We start from the raw sequence: 20,176 nt of genomic DNA on the forward strand, positions 1-20,176 counted from the left end.
GGAAATGGGAAAGTGAGCGTATGCGAAGCGCACTTTGAAGCGGAAGCCTTTTGTAACACCCGTGATCATGTTGCGCACGTGCGAGAGAGCGGTGTTGATGGTTGAGTTATTGATCTTGTTACCAAACCAACGAACTGCGGTGAAGGTACGGAGCTTCTTGTTTACGCGGAAGTCAAGCTGTAGATGACGCAAGTCCTTTGTGAGCGTGCCACGCTTCCCCTTCACCGTTACGATGCGGTCTTTTACGGAGACGGTGACATCCTCAGGGAAGGTGATTTGGTCGTGCGACTTGATCTTCATGTCTCAGTCTTCCCCTCCCTCTTATCTTCTGCTGTTTAGTGGCTGATTTGGACGAATCCTTTCTCAGCTCAGTATTCGCGCAGTCGTATGTAGCGGCCACGTGAGCGTGACCAACTGGTTCTCTGACGAGAGGAAAGTACGGGAGGCTCAAGCTCTCAACGCTTTGACTATCAGTACCAAGAGGTAAAATTTTTTTGAGGAAAGAAAGAAGCATAAAAAGTGGCAAGTACAGTACTTGGCAGGTGGGCAAAAGGTCGACAGTTATCACAGGATTGTGCAGTGGCATGAAGATATGTGGCTCACAAGGAAAGCACACAAAAATAACTGAAGTGAGCTTTTAAAAATAATAATAAGGAAAACAAGCGAACAAATATAGAAATGGAACTGATCAAAAGAATAAACTAGAGCAACCCATGCATCCCCTTTCGTTTTCCCCTTCACACGTGCGTGACATCTAAAAATGCAATAAAAAACGATAACACCATTACAACCCTTAACTACACACTACTGCAGTACCTTATGAAGTAGAAATATGGAGGAAAGTAACAGTTGCCAAAGCGCTTCGCTCGATAGGTGTACTCGGTTCGCTCCTCCACGCATTGTTACTTCCATCTCAAGATTTTCCCCTCCCCCCCCACACACACACTTTTTTCCCTTCCTTTCCTCGTGGGATAGGGAAAGCGAACCTTTAATGGCATTATTAATACAATAGAGGAATATCCAGTAGAAAAAAAAAAGGTCGGATGCATCCCAGAAAGGTGAGAAAAGTCAAAACAAGACGATGCAACGCGGGACATCGCAGTCGGAATGATAAAGAAACAGGGAGGGACAAACTCACAAAAAATATTTCTCCCCACAATAACAACATTTGAGAGGGAAAAAAAGGAATAAAATTTATTTACCCCCACAAAAAGGCAAGAAAGAGCAACGACACACTTGAAGCAGTGTGTCATGCCAGGATCAAACAGAGAAGCAATTGACCTCTCCTAACCCCGCTCCCCAAACACATACACACATTAACCTAAACACTTAAATTTTTTTTTACCGAGAGTGATAGTAACAAAACAATGACAGCCGTAGAGTTGAGCTTGCGCAAAGGTCCGCATGTCGCTTAACATACATCCACGCTTTTTTTTTTTAATTCTCCTGCCGCTATACACTTTTCCCGGTAGTCACTACAAATATCATGCACTCAATCGTCAGCTTTTTTTCGTGACGTAAAAAGTGACTACATCACAGATGTCACCACTCGCTGTACAACGAAATGTGCGGCGGGCACCCGCAACCGCTGTAACGTCTTCCTCTTGGATTTTCCAGTGGAAAACCAGCGAGGGATGATATGTGCAGTTCCACGGAAAAGCAAAGCAAGGAATAGAACTAAAGAAAAAAACAACAACAATATATATATATATATATACTAGACAAATTGAGATTAAATTTAATAAAAAACAAATAACTCAAAAAAATAAAAGCAAAAGGGAAAAGACTATCAGCCCAATTATGAAACGATTTCCGTCTTTTCCCCCTACACCGGCAAAAAACTACAGGAACTCATGCTCTTTCCATTCCGCCCCTCACATACACTGGAAGACTTCGACGCCATGTTTGACAGGTGACATGGTTTGCCATGGGCCATGTTACCAAGCGCAGCGAAAGTTTTTGATCGACTGAATCGGGTGCACGCCTTCGTCAAAGCACGGGGCTGCAGCTCCCTCTCCGAAAAGTATGCAGTGCTCAAATTTCGAGCGTAATTGAAGGTGCGGCTGCGACGTGGCAGTCCCGTGCTGGCAGCAACGGTAATGTCAGCCTCCGAAACGGGTACCACTATTATCCTAGACCGCCTGCCAAACTTCTCGACGGTGGAGCCTGACGGTTTCTCAGAAGCGGAATTTGACTGACTCTGTTTTTGAAGGTGCCCCGACTTGCTCAACCTCATGGGCTCTCTGGAGGGGAAGTCAAGTGGCGTGAAGGTGGTATTTGGAGCCAAGCTCAGAAACGTTAGTCCACTTTCTTGGGATGGTGAGTGCAGTGTACTGGATGCAGACGTGCCTCGAAAGGAAGTTGACCCCGGTGGACACTTTTTCCACTTAGTCATCGCGTTACCCAATGTGCTGTTCTTTACGCGAGCAGAGAGTTTTCCAAGAATGTTTCTACTCGCCGTCACCGTGATGTCCGTGGCACCAATGTTCTTGCCGCTTCTGGGGATTTCCTTACCGAGGGTTGAGGCTCGTCTCTCATCCGGTAGCAAGTTCTGACACGATGTGGCGTTCGTGTTGACGAGACTTTCCTGCCGTACCAGTCGGGCAATTTGCATGACATGATCTCTATTACGAATCAGTTCCACATAACAGATATGATCCGTCTTGGCTGCAACGTCCCAGTGGTCGTACCAAATGAGTAATCCATACAATGCATCCCCTGCTTGGCGGCGCCGGTGGCTGACGAGGCCCGAAAGGATGTCAGCCTCAGTCACCGTCCAATCCGCACCAACGCATTGGGGCTTCCGAGCAATTCCGCTGATCGTCCCACGCAGCTTGTGCATGTAATAACGGAATTGAGTTTCAGGGCGAAGATGCACAGCAGGTACAATTAAAGCGAATCGATGTAGGCTTTGACGATTCAAAACATAGAGTTCCACCTTTAAACGATCCAGCAGAATGCGTAACCCCATGAGAACAAGTGTGATCATTTCCCCAGTAAACTTGAAGTCTGGCGGAGAGGTGGAGTGGCAACCCTGGCCACCAAAACCGCTCATCGCCTCATTAATGAGTTCTTCAACACGCTGATACAAGTCGTTGGCATCTTTGAAGCCATTGGGGCCGTTATCTTGTACCTTTTCTCGGAGGCAACTCAATGTGTAACGCAATTCCTCAACTTTACAAGCAAGGGAGGCAGCGCGCCTGTCGTATTCCCGCTGCTGTTGCTTGAGCAACATCCGTTGTTCCTGGAGAAGTGTCACCTTGTTGTCAAGTGATTTCTTCCTTATGTTGGAGTCGGCCTGGTCAGTAGTCCACAGGTTCATGTCTGATGCATCACGCTTCCTTCCTGCCTCAACTAACTGCCTGCTTCTCACACTGGAAACAGCCATTCGTTCCGCCATTTTCTCGGTAGTGGGGCTCTCCCGCTTCTTTGCATTCATCTTCAAGTCATTCACATCACCTTGAACGCGGAAAACAAGACCCTTGTAATGTTCACCTTCATCTCTCTCACGGTTGACATCGGTGACAAGCTGGTTTTTCTCTCTCTCCAAACCAACCAGTACGGTCCCTACTACAAACACTGATTCTGCTGCAGTTTCCTTCTCAGAGTGTTCAACAACGCTTGTGTTAGCAGGGAAGTCGGGGACATGTTCCTTCAGAAACTGCTGCGCCCGAGTGTCACTGAGTTCCAAGTGGAGATCGTCCCGTGAAGCCTGCACAACACCCCTTGTCCGCCCCTCACCGCTCGTCAAACTAACGTTGGTGCTGCTTCTGCTCCCACTTGTGAAGGTCCCACGGGCGACGGACCCCATCGCCCGCCGCTTCCACATGCGAGTTAAAGCACGAAGCATCAGAATCTTTTCCGCCATTATGGGGAATTGCTCATTCATCTCAAACTCACTCACCACACTCACCTCCATGAGTGCCCCCTCCATGCTGTGTAGGATCGCTCCCAAATTACTTATTTCCCCTTTCAGTTTGCTGTGATCCGCCGCGGAGTCGAGGAACTCCTTCGTCAGCTGCGACAACTCGTCCTTTAGCTGCGCTTCACTGAGTTCAAGTTCCGTGTTCGCATCCTGAGCAATGCGCAACTTACTCTCCAGCACGCTTTTCTGTCCACGTAAATCTTCGACAGAGCGTTCGAGTGAGCGGATGCGCACCCACAGCTCACGCTCACGTACACCATCGGATGTTAAATGAAAAATATTGGCATTCGCCGAGTAGCCCACTACTGTGTCCGCATTTAACTCGGAGCAAAAATCGCCCACGAGAGACATCCTTGTTCCGGGGAGCGGGCTCGTTCGTGCACCCTCACGCGGGTGTGGCCCATTCCGCAAAGGATTAGCTGCACCACTGGGTGTCGATGTCTTCGATTCTCGCAGCCCCTTTACTTTTCGCTCTCCACCGTCAAATTCATCTCCCCCCTTTTGATATGGCATGTGGACAATAGTGTCAGTTCCTTTCTCAACCCTTACCACAGCTTCATCGCCGCAACCGATGAATTTGATGCCCTTCCCATCCTCCATAATTCCTGATTCCATCGGCGGAGAGTTTACTACATTTGCCGTTACAGGCTGCGACAGGGACGAACTGCGCTCCAGTTCAGCAAGACACCGCGCCACTTCCCCGAATTCGACGCTACGCTTCGCAAACCTCCAGCTACACACTTCACTCTCCCGCAAGCAATCCCTTTGACTCTCTGCCAATGCACCAGCGCCGACACTACAGCACTTCCAGTTAGAGGTACGCTGGAAGGCATGTGCTGCGGTACTCATATCCATAGGTTTGACAGAGTGCATGTGAGTATGAATGTGGTCCCCGTATGGCAGCATAGGACGGGGTAAAGGTGAAGTTTCGTTGTCATAATGAGCGTCAAAACCTCGGCTGTTAGGTGTGTAGCAGCTATGCCTATCGCTACCACCATCACTTTTCTCCTTCACCGTTTCAGATCCCTGCCGCAACAGCGGCACACCCATGAGCTGGCACTGGTAGTCAACGCTTTGTGCTTGCCACCGCAGCACCTCAAGGAGATTTGTTCTGTTGTGCTTCAGCTGCGAAAGTTGTTCCTCCGCGGACCCCGGTGCGGAAACAGGCGCCAACTGCGATGCAATGTCCTCCGGCATGTCGTTACTTTCCATATATCGACCATGGCGTGCAAGACAGTTAGCGTCCACGTAATGGAAAGTCACGAAACTCTTCTCAGAGTCATCCCCAACACTGTCAATGTAAACACAAAACACATCACCATGCGTCAAGCTCCATTGGTCACCATCACTGTGTTTAATGCCGTTCATATGGCAAACGACTTTTTTGTGAAGAACAGCCTCATCGCCTTCTTTACAGGGAGGGACATACCGAACCCAGTAGCGCCGTTCACACGAGTTACTTGGCATCCTCTCAAACTCCACTAATCCATGGCTAGTCTCCAAACATTTCAGTTGAGGTATCTTTGGCCTCGCCACAAGTTGTCCACTACCTTCAGCGCCGCTCAAGAGATCTGAAAGGTGAAACTGCACAACGTTCCTTGTCAGTGAAGAGATACCGATCCTGCTACCCTCCACATTTGCCACACCTATACCCGTGGAGTTTTTATATTTCCTGTGAACCGTGACAACTAGTGGCACAGCACAGTGATCAGCTGTGGAAAAAACAGCCTCACTCACAGTACCGTACCGCTTTATCGGAGCGCCGCAGCGCAATGTTTTGTGCGGAATAGTCCCACAAATGGTAATCTCACCACTGTCGCTGTCCCTTGCATCACTCTCAGACAGAAGACCATCAATGGAATGGCCGCTTCCAGCAACTTTTAGGAGGTTCTCAACGTGCTGTCGCAGCTTTTCATTCTCCTGCTTCAGCGCCGCGTTTAGCTCCAGTAGACTATTACGAGTTTGAAAGGTTGTGTTCACAACTGGCCTATTGCGTATCTTGCGCACGCCCTTGGCATACTGCATAGTGGCACACGATTCCTGGTAACAGAAAGCAACGGGGGATATCGTGGCAATCATGAAGGTTTTACTGTTTCCACCCAGGTAGTCCCTCAGAACCATCGTGAGGAGCGAGTCGCGATAGTTCACGTACTTAGAGCCTTGAGAAATTTCGTTGATGACACGCGAGAGGGTGGTAAGGGACTGGTTGATCTCAATTCCTTCATCACGACTCTTCCCGTCGGTTTTCGCAGTCTTCTGTCGCTCACTTCCCGCCAAGTCAACAATGTTGAGCAGTGCGTTGAGTTCCACAGTCTCCCTCGTCACCTTATCTGTACGCCATTGAGTGACGTGCAACTGAAGTATAGTATGGCTACGGCTGCTGTGTGCATTCATTCCCGTTTCCCCTGTCTGTCGCCTGCCAAAGCCCAACTCCACCAGCGGCATCGCCTTATCTGCCGCCGTAACAAAATGCCTTTGTAGTTCATGTATAACCAACGCCTCTCTGCCGCTACTGTCTCGCACGAACGTCACACGAAGCGGGCCCTTGCGGGAGAAGAGACAAAACGCCTCGTTCTGGTAGATCTCGAAGAAGGACAGTTGTACGCGGAACGAATAATCCGTCTCCGTGTTTTCTTCATAGTTACGCTTTATGGCCTCGAGGCGCATAAACAAGTCATCCATGGTGCGTGGGACAACACCGGGGTCCCGCTGAATATAGGCAGCATCTCCAAAAAGGGTGTAAGTCTTACCACTGCCTGTTTGGCCGTACGCAAACACACAAGAGTTGATGCCCTCCACAGCTGCCGATACAGCGTGCACGGCAGTGGAAAGGTAGACATCCTCCTGCGATCCGTATTCCGGTGGGCGAATGAAGTCGCTGTTTCGAACAATCGGCATTTGCAACATGGAGTCTGCGTCCATCGACGCAAGACAGTTGTCAAACTCGAAGTAGTTTGCCGTTGCAGTGGACATTAACGGTCGACGCTTGGAGTGTTTACCCACGGTGCGCAGTGAACGGCCCACAAGAAGTTGAACGACATGCTGCGCATCACGCACCGCGCACGCAGCATCGTCCAGCGATTTTGGGTCGTGCAAGGCAACAATATTCTCAAGTGTAGAAACGCAAATGCGCTGCGATGCCCGTGTGGTGCTTCGCGGGGGTCGATGCCTGGGGCTCATCCTGCCTGCGCCGCATTTCCTGCTGCTGCAACTCAGTTCCAGTTCCGATAGCGTCGGGACGGAGCGGACGCGCAAACAAACATAAATATATCCGTTGTCTGGGTACTCGATTGCCATAATATGAAGCCTCTCGACTCTCCCTCAGGAGTTACAAACTCAGGATGTGCTTGTGGGCTCGACTCACTGGGTATTTAATGGCTCCCTCTCCCCCGCTCCTGGCGATGCAAGGCCGTGAAACGTGAGTGGATGCAGCGGTACTAGAACAACAAAAAAGCAACTGATAGCAACGATACACTTTGATTGCAGCCTCCTTTTCTTCTTCGTTTCCACAGGTCGTTGGTCCCCGTATGACTTTGACGCACCAAACGGTTCCACCTTTTAAAGCTAATAAGTAACGATAGATGGAAGTAAATCCTTTTCTTGCTGTATTTTTTCTTACACTTCCCCCTCTTGCTGTTTTCTCGCTACCTAAAGACCTCACAGCGAGCCGTCACAACCACGATGAAAGTGGGCCTTTAGTACTACTTTTTGCGCCGTTGCTCCCTCACACTTCTCTCTTTTAAACCCTACGTAGCAACCGCAGTCCAACAGCAACACACAAAGTAAACAGTTATTGAGACAAACGGGAGTTGAGATGCTCCAGGACTCCACAAAACTACTGAAGCAAAGATAATGCGTGACTTTGCTTCAGCGAAACTTCGAGCGGACAGACAACTGAGCGCAAATTTGATGAGCTTTCCCTTCCTTTATTTCCTTGCACCTCCAAAGTAATAAAAAAATAGATTTGCGAGCCGAACTTCGCACTTTAGGTTATGTCACGAATGCTGCTCAGCAATCCAAGGGAAAGCAACGACAGCAGCAACGGTTGATAAAAGCAGAACAGGTGCTCAATATGTTTTTTTTTTCTTTTTCCTTGGTTTGCCGTAGGAGGGGAGTCGTATATATATATATATATACTGTGTCCACTACGCAAATGGCTGCAGATGTATCATCCATCCGCAGCGGCAAAGGCGTGAATTCACACAAACTCAAGAAAGTTGGAAAAAGAACAAAAAGGTGAGAAAATGCTACGGTTTGGAGAGCGATGGAGACACGGACAGACCTGCGAGTGAAGAGGCAAAGCGAAGTCACGTAAGCACATCGTCGGCAACATAAATCGTGGTAGGAACGCTAACAACAGAAGTAAATATAATGGTAATGAGGGTAGTGACCGAAACAGAAGTACCAAAGAGGAAGAATCAATAACCACAACAAAAAAGTAGGAAAATAAACACGTACACGCATGAGAAGAACATTCATTTTTTTTTCAAAAGGGGAAAGAAAAAATTTTTGCGCCTGCGGACTCGACGCAACATCAAAAAAGTGGCACTGTAATGGTCAGGTTAGGCAGCAATCATAAATAGGGAGAGGAGAGAAACAGGAAGAAGGACAGACACGGTGGTACACCCTCCTACCCGAGTGTTTGCAGGAGCTTCAGCATCCCTTTCAATCTATTACGCTAACCAAATAAATCACACCTTCCCCTTGCTTAATATAAAAGGCGTAAAGAAAATGACGATCATAGTACTGGTTTAAAATGTGTGTTGGTGCGAGATTGCCATGTTCCGCTGTAAGAAACAGTATAAACTTTCCCGCACACATACACACATATATATATGTTATGTATGTAATATATATATATATATAATTTATATTTGTCTCTTCGCATATAGTCGTGAATATGAATGAACATGTGTACCTGTCCTATCTACTCTCTTCGGACAGATGGTTTCTTCAGAGCTTAGAAAAAAAAAAATAGATTAGGTTTACTATTTCATCTGTCGACTTGATTTGCATCTCCCCCCTTCCCCTCCTTGCATTCCTTCCGTTAGCCTTCTACTCTACGAGAAACATAAGAAAAATGAAAACTGAATAAGCGCCGCGTAAACAACTGCTACCACCGCATCGGCATATCATTACTCTACTCCTTCATAATCGTAATGAGTTGTAAATGATAACAAAAAGAAATGACATATCGTGCAGCGCCGCACAGGAACCATATATGCCCATCACTCTTTTACTGTATTACGTTACATGCTAAAAAAGAGAAATTTAGTAATAATAATATTAGTACTTGAAGGAGGGAAATACCAACAGTAAGAAAAACGGGGTTGGTCGCAAGAAATTTCCCAAAGAATGATGAGCACAAAAACAGAGGATGAAGCATCAACACGCACCTGGGAACAAAGATTACACCTTCTATATGATATCGGTTGTCGCATCAGTTCTATCTATCTATATATATATATATATAGAACCTTATGACACCCACAAACAAACCTCCAGCGTCAACTGTCCTATGCATTGTTACCGGCGAGTTGTGCTCCAACAAATGTTGAGGGCTCAGCGGAGAGCTCGTCGCTGCCACCTCCGCATGCTGCGGCGTAACCCATTGCAAAAGCCGGGGCGCTAGCCGTTCCCGTCCCCGTCCCCGCCGCTGCTGGCGGCGCCCCGCACGGGTTCCACCGCAAATTGTCGACGGTGGGAGAAGTGAAAGAAACTTTCGTGTGTGCAATTGGTTGCGGGCGATACAACGGAATCTCACTCGGTTTAGTGGGAACCTCCGATTCTAACATGCGCGTGATGCTTTCATGTTCGTTAATCATATCACGCAAGTGAGACTCTACACGCTCTGCTTCGCGGGTGGGCGCGCGGTCGCGCGGTGTTGATATTTCAATGGAAGGAAACGGCGGCAGATGCGGGGTAATGTAGTCATTGCCCGCAGCTGGCACCGACGCCGCACTAGCCATCCCCGCTACTACACCTGGTCGCTGAAGCGGAAGTATAGGGTCCAACTGAAACGCAGGGAAGGGCCTCGGGGTACCAAGTGGATGCGGGGCAAAGGGAAGATACGATTGAGGCAGGGTATGTGGGTTCCCACCTGGAAGTTGCCCCGCGGGTATGGCCATATTAGTGACTGGGTCATTTCCGGCGGCCGCGCCATTGCCCAAGGGTTCAGCGCCTGGGGCAGTATGTTCCAGGGGTTCAGGTGACCCACCGCGCCCCCCTCGTAAATGGTCCGTTCCGTTGTCACTATAAAAGTTACTATACACACTGTTTTTATTGTTTTCCTTCTCTTTCTGCATTTCTAATTCTGCTGCCCTCCTCTCGTCCTCTTGACGTTGCTTTTTATCGTTGATTTGTCTCATCAGGTCTTCACGCAGCTGTTCGTCACTTGTCCAATTCGACCGCCCCCCACCGCGACCTTTTTTCACCCGGCCTGCCGCCTCAGAATGCTCCCGCTCCATCTCTGACTGCTCCTTTTGACCGAGACGTAGTCGCTCCGCACGAGCGGCGTCCTCCCTCCGTCTCTCTTCCTCCATTTGCAACTGCCGCTCCAACTGCTGCTGGCGCCTGCGTTCCTCACATAGTCGTGCGTTTTCCTGTTGAAACTCAATGGCCCGTTGACGAGCCGCGCGCTTAGCTTCCGCAGAATCCTCAAAAGCGTTGAGATTAGGTAATGTTCCAACAGCCGCAGACCGCGGACGATGGAAGTCACCACGACTGCATGAGCGCCCAATAGGGTTGTTAATATACGGGAGCGGCGTCTCGGCGCGTGGCGTCCCTGCATTTACTGGGGGGAGTTGCAGTGGTGGTAAGTTGTTGGGTGCGGCGGGGGCGCAATTGTACAAGTATTGCGGCGGGGACTGGTGATAACACGCGTTGACACCGGGTGCGATCAGTGGGTGGCTAACAGGCGCGCACGCTCCCAACATAGGTTTGAACCACAATGGGTTTTTGTTAACCACTGGTGGAAGAGGCGCCCACGCCGCCGCAGGCTGCACAGGAGGAGGGGGAAGCGGAGGAAGAGCTTGGCCGAAGTTCGAAACTAAACCACCACGATAGTTATTACCCAGAGCGTTGCCATTCACTTGTAGTGGTGTAAAATTAACATCGAATCGCTCCATTAGGGCGCTTGGTTGCTGCTGCTGCCACGGTTGCTGTTGTTGCTGCTCGACATAATGCGGTTGCCGACGAGGAGTGGCCGGTGGACCCCCATTGTACGCCCGTGGGGTGTTGCGGGGCTGACCTTGTGGCAGAATTCCTATATTGTGATGATGATCGATCTCATATTCGCTGTCATCGTGACCAATTTTCCCAGCTATTCTCTGCCTCCTTTTGCGCTGGGCAAAAAGCATTCTAGAAACGACCTCCTCTCTATGTAGCCAAATGCTGAAATTGTGACCTAAGCACGTTTACGGCACGCACGTTGGTACGAAAACCCTTCTGTGTAGGGTATACCCAAGAGACGTGTTAATAAATTTGAAGGTAAACAAATAAGAAACAGCAAACGTGTTGGCCAAAAAGAGCACGAGTAGTGACAACAACAAAAAGCTTATGTTCTTCGGAACGGCACCAAACGTCAAACACAAGCACTTCCACACGGAAGACCAAAGAAACGGTAAGCACGAAGATAAGGTATTAAGGGATCGATGAACAGGAACTAGTACCTTGCGTCAACGCCCTCATGCATTTCCTATGTGCCAGTTCAGAGAAACAATAAGCGGCTCCTTGCCTAATTTTCTTCCCTTCCAGAACTTCCCCCTCCCCCGCCAAAACTGATCCGTCGGCTTGACTTTCCGTTCTCCCTAGCTTCCTTTCCCATCAAGTAGTATACATAAAACGGCGTCCTACCGAACACCAGCCAAATTTGTTTGGCTCCTCGTCGCATCTAACAGGGGACTCAAACACTTCCCCAGCACACCAAAGGACGGAGAAGGAACGAATTATACTCTAAGCGACAAAGCTCACTTATGTATGGAGACTTACGGAGTTGAAGGCATCGAAATCATGTGCTCTAGCTGATTGCGCTTCAGTATGCCTTCCTTCTTGATTGCTGCCACCTCATCGCTGTGCTGTTTCCCCACAATAAGCATTTCTTCCTCACCCCTCGCCGATGCCTCGTCACACTGCTGCCGCAGCGTCTTTTCCTCCTCCGCAAGTTCTTCCATGCGTTTCTTCAACTTCCCCAAATCCTGCTGGACACGGCTTGTATCCTTCTCACCCTTCAGTGCCAAACGAAACGCATACCCGACGCGCGACTCGAACAACTCGCGGTGTGCCGTTTGCGCCGCCACTCTTTCCGCGTGAATCTTTAGGAGCACTAAACCACGTTCCCAGCACTCGACAGTCACCTGTCGTATCACTTCGAGGAAACACTCGGCTAGTAGAAGAGATCGAATAGGACAGATGCCCGTGCGCTTCGCACCCGTCTCCCGCAATCGACGCCTCAGTTTCTCGTGTGTTTCGACAGTGTCAGTACGGGAGGCGGGCTTCGGGCTCGCGTGCTGGACCCACAACACCCCATCGTCATCATACCAAGCCCGTGGGGGAATGAAAGAGTCCAGCACCACACGCACGTTGGGATCCACCACGCTCTCTTCTATGGGCTCGCCGAAACGACGGCGGAGCTTAACGGAACGTTTTGGATCAGCTGGTGAAAATGGAAGCTCATAGCGAATAAGTGATGTGCTAGGGTCAACGGGACCAGTGACCATCGCATAATTGCGTTGGGGGGCATTTGGACCACCACGGGAAGCGACCAATGGTCGCCTGTTCGTCCTGCTAGTTGACATCCCGTAAGGTTGCATCTGGTAATTTCGGTAAATGCTCCACTTCTCCTATGCGCCTTCCGTGTCGCTCTTTCTTTCTTTTTTTAATGGAAGTGTCTGATTGAAGTCCACTAAAAACCTCTTCACAAAACCGCAGGGTGCGCAGTAATGTATGGTTATCGGATGAAAAGGGAAAGTGTTTCAAAGAAGGAAGTGAGAAAGAAGCCATAGCTAGTTACGGAAATAAATTTCGTTGGGGGAATTTTGTATGCGCTTGCAGGCCGGTGTTATACAACGAAGGAAAGGGCAGTTTATGTAAGTTCCTTCAACGCTCCAAACTAAACTTGGGCATTGCCTAGCATACAAACGTCCGCGTGGGCGCGAGTCACATTAGCGCATACTTTTCTATACGTCTTCTATAGGCTTCTTTATTTATTCATTACTTTACTTTTGATTGCGTAAGCACAGTGTGGAGTAGTGTGCTTACGCAATCAAAAGTAAACAAGGTCACGCATGCTACGTGGCACATCCGCCGGCATTTGCACAGTGTTAAGATAGTTGTAATCGTCCACGACAGTTAATACCGTATCACATGTGTCATCAAAGTACGCTTGCTCAAGATAAGGTTCGTAGTGATGTACATGCGAGCGCACTGAGTAAAGCCTCATAAATCGTTCGTGTGCCGACTGTAGTTTTTGTGCTATTGAACAGTGGTTTGCAAGCATCAGCACCGAGTTCCGATGACCAAGTGGGCTGACGCTACATAAGGCTGTCTTGCAGCCGTCCTCATTCCAGTACACAAGCTTCTGCCTTTCACGAATACGGGGAATGTTTCGCGTAAGATCCCCCACAGTGATTTGCGGACCTCGCGCTACGATGGCTGTGGCAAGGCAAGTACCCGCCTCATGTGTCAGCGCAGAGGATAAACCGTTAGAAACGTCAACGAACTGATGGTTTTTGTCGAGGCATGCTGCTATCATTGTGTCAACAGAACGTGGTGCAGAAGCGGCAGCGTGGCGCGCCACACTTAGGGGGGCAATGGCGGAGGTGAGAAACAGCAGCCGCGGGTACGGTACTAGGTTTGTGGTAATTTCGTTGATATCCATATTTAGTGGGCCGGGAAATCGCATGGCGCACGTTAAGTTACTGAGCAACTGTGCCACAAGTGCGTTCATAGAGTCGTAGGGGAGTTTGGTTTGGGTAGGTTGTGCGACACTGTAACCCCGCGCTGCTGGTGCACCCAAAGTGGTTTGCGGTTCCTTACGCTCACCGGCCGCTTGGCCTATGGTTTTTTGTCCGAGTGCCGAATCCGCCATCCGCGCAAGTGCATCGTTGTCTAATGGCAGAACAGCATCAGCGTGCTCAATGAGCTCTCGGACCGCAAGCGCAGTGTTGTATGGGGCCGTCACCACGTCGTCGATAGCTGAGGGCATCACAACAGGGCATATTCGAAACACGTGAGGAAACTCATCTTCTAGCATCCCAAGCACACGCGTCCCAAGACCCGCACCAGTTCCACCGCTCAATGAATGCATTATTAAAAAGGATTGTATGCTATCACATCGCTCCACCTGCTCCCGCACAGTCTCCGTGATACTGTCAATGTACTTGTCACCGTACTCCATATGACCCACCGCCCAGTTGTTACCGGCACCACTTACATCCGACACAAAGAATGTTGCATCAAAGAGATGCCCTAATGGACCACGGAGCATCGCCCGTAACACACCCTCCTCCATGTCGACAGCTACACAGCGTGCTTTTAGAGAACCGGCCCTGCACGCCTTGTCACCGACACTTGCAAGGGGAGCGCTACCACTAACATCAAATAGTGCGTCACGAGCATCAGTGAACTGTGGGTTAGCTTTGTGTTCCTGCAACAGCACATCCCACCACTTAAGTCCCAGCTGGTTACCGCACTGGCCAACTTGAACTGTAACAACCTCACGGGGCATCAGGGCCTGATATCGGGGCAGACGTAATCTGGAGAACTGTTAATCGCGCCCCAAAATCTGCGTCGGTGCTAGTTCCCGCTTGATTGATGGGTGACTGTATGCAAGGAGAGAAAAAAGGACACAAATGTGAATATAAAAATGAAAAAGAAACAGACCACAAAAACGCAAAAACATAATGAAAGGAAAAATTAAAGGAAAGATTGGGGAGAGTGCTGACGAGGCACCACTTTGTGGGAAAGTAATTTAAAGGAGAATAAGCAAAAAACTGTTTGAGCTTCGCGTTATCTGGTACCATAGCAGGCGCGCACATTCTTTGCTTCAGGGCACCTAGACTGCTTACCTGCTCGCACGCAACTCCTGTACGAAAGATACGCTCCGTTCCCTTAACGATGATATATACTGTCTTACTGCCTCTACTCGCTTCTCAAGTTCCACCTCACGCTTGCAGACGCTCTCCTGTGCAGCATCCAGTCGGGTCAGTAATTTCTCGACCTGATACCTCATATCACCTGAAATGAGGCTAGAACTGTCTGTGGTGGTTTTCACATTAGAAATATCCGGACGCTGCAACAACGCCGCCACCTGTTCTCTATTCTGGCGCAAAATTTTCCTCTGCCTAAGGACACCGGCGTGCTTTGACTGCAAAAGCAACAACTGGGAACGCAGCTCTCGCAACATTGACTGGTGAACAGTCGACTGAGGTAACACACCTTCAGTACCCGAAGAACAATCAACATCCTCCATTGGTGGTAAAGCCGACTCGGATGGAAACTCCAAGAGCAAGCTTGGTGGCGAAAACGACGATGACGCCAGCGTATTATCGTCTGAGTTACAAACGGTATCAACGGTGGCAGTTACGCCACATGCGGTAGCTCCATTACTAAGAGTTGTAACGGGCTTCACTCCGATGCCATCACCCCCTTCCGAAAGACGTGGTTCTTTAAATAGTGGCTCCTCCAGCGGAGAATCGCAGTACAAACCAGCAGGGGAAGTAGTCTCGGACGGCGGCGTTGAGGGCCTGGCCTGTGGCGAGTTGCAATGAAATTGAGGAATACCAAATGAATCAGTTCCAGAGTACGGGGAGCTCATGTCATCCCCATTCGAGCAGCCTACACTCACCAAACAACTCTGGGCACTTATAAGTATTTTTTCAATGTATGCTGCGGCGTCCCCCGTACCAGCAACCCCACCCGTGCTCAGGCTGCCCCCTGGCGTGTCCTCTAAGGAAGGTAGTTGAAACTGCGGGGCCCGCCCCGAATTCGTCCGCTCGAATGATGAGAGAGAAGAGTGACAGGGCCCAGTTCCAGCTGTATTTCCAGAAACTTTCAGTGGTCGTGTCAGCAGGGGACCGCTTGTTGGGCCGCGCTCGGATGCCGGCATCTTCTTACGCACATCAACACTGTCCACAACAACCATAGCCTTTGCAGACCGTGGTGCTCCCCCACCCTCACCACTGTCACGCACGCAAGACGGTTTGCTCCCCACCGTCACAGACGCGGATGGAGGGTTACCAGCCTGTTCACTTGCCGGCAGCGATCCGTCTGCAACGGCGGAAACCGCTGATGTAGAAGTAACGATCTCACTTCGAGGCATGCGGTTCACGACATTCGCGCCATCACCAATAGAATTCCTGCCAACTCCATTGAGGGTTGAACGCTTCGGGCACTTAGGGGGAAGAGACCCCAGTCCTGCTTCTGCCTTTCCCTCCACACGACTCGTAAGGACGCGCCGGCCACCTTCGTGAGCGATAGAAGGACCTGAGAGGCCGCTGCGTCGTTCCTGTGTCCCGCGAAACTTCCGGACCATCGTCCCCCCTTCCCGCCATAGTTCATTTTCTTCCTGAAACCCTTGCGCAATATGTCTCCACCGCTGTCCCTCCTCCCTTAGTGCTATAAGACCGGCGCGCAAGTTGAAGCCAATTTCCACTACCTCCTCTAGTTTATCGCGAAGAACTTGGCCATCAATAGTATGGGGTAAACCACAAGCACGGATATTAACATCCCCTGAGCTGTCGCCACCACTTCGACCTACCAGTGTTTCATCCGGGGGCGCTGCTGGTCCGAACTGATGAGGAGGTGAAAGGGGAGGGGGGGCAGTGATGGTGCCAGCAGATCGCTTATAAATATAGGGGTCGACTGCGCCGAATATACTTTCCTGAAGATCAGTGATAAGACGGTCCTTTGCTTCCAACAAGCAGCGGAGATAGGCATTTTCCATCACATGGTCTACATCCTGTCCACTCGGATATTCTTGCCGCCGTGAGCACAACCGGTTTCTATTCATATCCGTGGAAGTACGCTGTCCCATACTTTCTCCTGTGGCGCAGCTGTCAAGATCATTTGATGCATGTTGATCACGCCTCCCAGTGGATACAACACTGTAGATATTGAAGCACCCATCACCTCCCCCAGAGCCTGCTGCGGCACTATGTTCACTGGAGCCGCACTGAGTCCCACCACAGGATCCTAACTCGGGTTGTGTACATGAGGCAGCGTCATTCCCATCCGCACTATCGCTCGACACGGAAACAAACTGATCCGAAGGAAAGATATTAAGTCCATCCCCGTACTGACGACTGCAGTGGCCATCAAGAGTGGGAACGGAAGTGGGAAAATGCCCGTAGGCATCCCTCAGTGCTGCTTCTAAGTAATCAAAAACCTGCTGCTTGTTTAACATCAGGTCCTCTAACTGTTGCACAAACCTCACAACTTCCTCACCCGCATCAGTTTGCCGCACTTCTACACATGGAATCGCTTTCCCCGTTTGAACGGCGTCTAAAATATTAAAGGGTGGGTAGCCGCAGCGCGGCACACCGGCGGGTGACTGTGCGGCCAGCTTACGCAACTGCGCATAGAGGGATTGAACAGCCTCCCTTTGAAGTTGAGCAAGGCTGCCGCATTGCTCTAGTGTTTTCGATATGCGATCAAATTTGTCAACATGTTGTTTCATGTTGATGTCACCGAAACGAACAGCACCTGCGGGCACTGTCGAATTACTCTGCAAAAGAGCGCGAACCTGAACCACAGCAGTTTTTGCTGACTCCCATAGCTCCGGTTGAAGGGCCGAAAGCTTAACCTCCGTTACACGTAAGCGAACCAAAGTACGGTTGATCGTCTCAACTGAAGTTGGAGATTTCAGAGGCTGCACGCCACTACATGCGGTACCAGGTCCGCACCCAACTCCCTCCACTACGCAGTTGCGCAGAACCGAAATAATTGATACACTGTCTGCCTGAGCTTTTCTGACGTGCGCTAGTATGTCCAAGCATGCATTCAGTGAAGCAGTAGCCTCTGGGCTTGTTGTTAAATCGGCAGTTGGGTTGGATGCCATCGGTAGCATCTTGATTGTTTACGAGACCTTTCTTGTAATAAACACAGCGGCCACTATATTAATTAAAGTACTAGATCGTTAAAACTACACAGCTCCCGCTGGTGCAGGATGGTGTGTCTCCTTGCTCCAGCTTGAAGTCAGCCACGTAGGCGGGCAAATGCGCTAAAAGGAGTCTGTTATGCTTCGGGAGGCCCAGAACTGTGTGGCGTTCAAGGGAGGAAATTACACTTCACGGGAACAACAAAAAATAAAAGGAAGTAACACAGTTCCCGAGAGTGGTGCTCATATAACTATGAGAGGGAAGGGGATGAGTCACAGTGGGGGAAAGCAAAAAGATGTAAAAGCCATCCGCTCATACGTTCCTCGCCCGTTCGGCATACGAAAACCATCGCATCCCTGAACACATACACACACACACACACACAAACTTGCCCGCTCGCGGTTTCCACGGTACTCACCTGGGAGGAGCAAAAGTTAAAGAAATTTCCCACCCACGGCAGATGAGCCCCAAACAACGAAAACGAATATGGAAAAAAGACAGGAGAAAAAATAATGCCCTACTAGCAACGCAGTCCAACGGTTAAAGGTTGGGAGGGTACAGCTGTTTCTAAGCTTCTGCTAATTGTTCCATCTGAGCGCTGTTCAAACGCTCCTGCAACTCTCTTACCTCAGCTAGGAGTTTTTCCGCGCGCAGGGCATCGCGCTGATGGGCGTGCCAGTAATTGTATTCTTGATCCATGTGGCCCAAGCGAAGCGCCTCCGCCTGTAATGTGGACGATATACGGTGAGAGGAGTCGTCATCCTTAACATTTGCCTGATTCTGTAGTGCCTGTCTGCGATGCATGCGTTCGACCTCGTTGTAGTACAGCACTGCCTTCCTTCGAAGCTCTACGTGTGGACCATCCCGCTGCCGCTCAAAGTAATCCGAAATTTTGTAGCGTAGCGGGAAAGTCGCAGTTACACCAACAACCATCAAGAGCGGGGCGTACGACTGAGGGGAATGACTCATAAAGCCAAGTGGCGAGTACCACGGTCGTTTGGCGTACCGCACCATGTTGCTGTCGTGATAACTAATATTATTTCCTACTTTTATCGTCCCTACAAACGGTTAGGAGCACACTTCTCCCCTCCAACCCTACCTATTTTGGTAATTTCCACTTGTCTCCAGTTACTCCCTACTATGAATGATGTGTCTCTGCTTATCAGAGCACTGGATGCGCTAGACACAGAGCAGGAGCAAGGAAAAAAAAGATTCCAATCACATAAAAAGCAGTAAAAATCACCAAATCACGGAGATACTGCGCTATTTTTTCTCACACCCCACAGCCACGCTATCATGTGCAAAGAAAGGGGGAAAACACTCTGCTCTTCCTCAAAAATATTCAGCATTTCTGAAAGTTATCCACTTTTTCTCTTTTTTTTTTGTTCACACCTCAGCCTCAAGATGTAAATTCTTGCCATATATTTCCTGCACTTTAGATATCTTGCCCTACTAAGGGTTAACGTTCCGCTTGTCCTGCATTTCTAAGCTGGGGTCCATCTGCGAAGGGGCAAGATGACTTTAGCTATTCCTTCTTTTCTTTATATTGATGTAATTCCCATACGCACACAGCGGCGAGCAATGACGAAAAACAGCAAGTTGAGATTGTGCAAATAAAAGGCAAACCTAAACAGGGAATTTTGAAGATTCAACAATATATAAGTCCCTTTTCTTCCTTCCTTCTAAAAGGCATTTACATCGTCATACTCCCCACACACGCCGCGCTCCCTCCGCACCGAACACGAAGTGTGGAAATATCCATTCTTCTTTCGAATTCTCCCCCACCTTTTATCTTTTTTGGCAAAGCACATCTCACTTCGACAAGGCCACTCAGTACTCACGCCTCCCAGTTTCGCACAAGCACTCGCATGATGAAGCAGACATATGCAGAGTAAAATTTTAAAAAGTATAGAGGCAGATATATATGTTTGTAGACATATTGGTGCATGCACTTGGATGCCCGTCCGTGAAGCATACGGTTGGATCAATCTTGCTTTTTTTTCAATTTTTGGAGCACCGTTTAAGGAAGGAAAGGGGGCTGCGACCCCACAGGAGCAGCAGTCAGCAATAATAACATATGAATTTCTCTATATTCTTTGCTATTTCGGTCGTTGGTGTTTTCGTGGTTTTCTCTTCCCTTGAACTCTCTCTCTCT

General features: G+C 49.5%; 6 protein-coding genes across 6 annotated transcripts; all 6 read right to left on the minus strand.

Annotated features, from left to right (window-relative positions):
* Nucleotides 1-1,825: 1,825 nt before the first annotated feature.
* On the minus strand, nucleotides 1,826-7,222 carry TEOVI_000373100 (kinesin, putative; the record flags this gene model as incomplete). Its single annotated transcript, XM_067226594.1, has 1 exon — nucleotides 1,826-7,222. One exon carries the CDS (start codon nucleotides 7,220-7,222, stop codon nucleotides 1,826-1,828), a length of 5,397 nt encoding a protein of 1,798 aa, XP_067082695.1.
* Nucleotides 7,223-9,441: 2,219 nt separating this feature from the next.
* Nucleotides 9,442-11,283, minus strand: TEOVI_000373200 (uncharacterized protein; the record flags this gene model as incomplete). Its single annotated transcript, XM_067226595.1, has 1 exon — nucleotides 9,442-11,283. One exon carries the CDS (start codon nucleotides 11,281-11,283, stop codon nucleotides 9,442-9,444), a length of 1,842 nt encoding a protein of 613 aa, XP_067082696.1.
* A 627-nt stretch (nucleotides 11,284-11,910) lies between these two features.
* TEOVI_000373300 (chrX additional, unordered contigs) lies at nucleotides 11,911-12,735 on the minus strand (the record flags this gene model as incomplete). The annotated part of the gene is made up of 1 exon (XM_067226596.1): nucleotides 11,911-12,735. One exon carries the CDS (start codon nucleotides 12,733-12,735, stop codon nucleotides 11,911-11,913), a length of 825 nt encoding a protein of 274 aa, XP_067082697.1.
* Nucleotides 12,736-13,187: 452 nt separating this feature from the next.
* On the minus strand, nucleotides 13,188-14,651 carry TEOVI_000373400 (chrX additional, unordered contigs; the record flags this gene model as incomplete). Its single annotated transcript, XM_067226597.1, has 1 exon — nucleotides 13,188-14,651. One exon carries the CDS (start codon nucleotides 14,649-14,651, stop codon nucleotides 13,188-13,190), a length of 1,464 nt encoding a protein of 487 aa, XP_067082698.1.
* A 336-nt stretch (nucleotides 14,652-14,987) lies between these two features.
* On the minus strand, nucleotides 14,988-17,990 carry TEOVI_000373500 (uncharacterized protein; the record flags this gene model as incomplete). The annotated part of the gene is made up of 1 exon (XM_067226598.1): nucleotides 14,988-17,990. One exon carries the CDS (start codon nucleotides 17,988-17,990, stop codon nucleotides 14,988-14,990), a length of 3,003 nt encoding a protein of 1,000 aa, XP_067082699.1.
* Nucleotides 17,991-18,588: 598 nt separating this feature from the next.
* On the minus strand, nucleotides 18,589-19,035 carry TEOVI_000373600 (uncharacterized protein; the record flags this gene model as incomplete). The annotated part of the gene is made up of 1 exon (XM_067226599.1): nucleotides 18,589-19,035. The coding sequence occupies one exon, from the start codon at nucleotides 19,033-19,035 to the stop codon at nucleotides 18,589-18,591; it is 447 nt and encodes a 148-aa protein (XP_067082700.1).
* Between the last annotated feature and the right edge of the window lie 1,141 nt (nucleotides 19,036-20,176).

Source organism: Trypanosoma equiperdum (assembly GCF_001457755.1).
Source record: "Trypanosoma equiperdum strain OVI genome assembly, contig: ctg_803, whole genome shotgun sequence".
In the NCBI taxonomy this organism is placed as follows: Eukaryota; Euglenozoa; class Kinetoplastea; order Trypanosomatida; family Trypanosomatidae; genus Trypanosoma; species Trypanosoma equiperdum.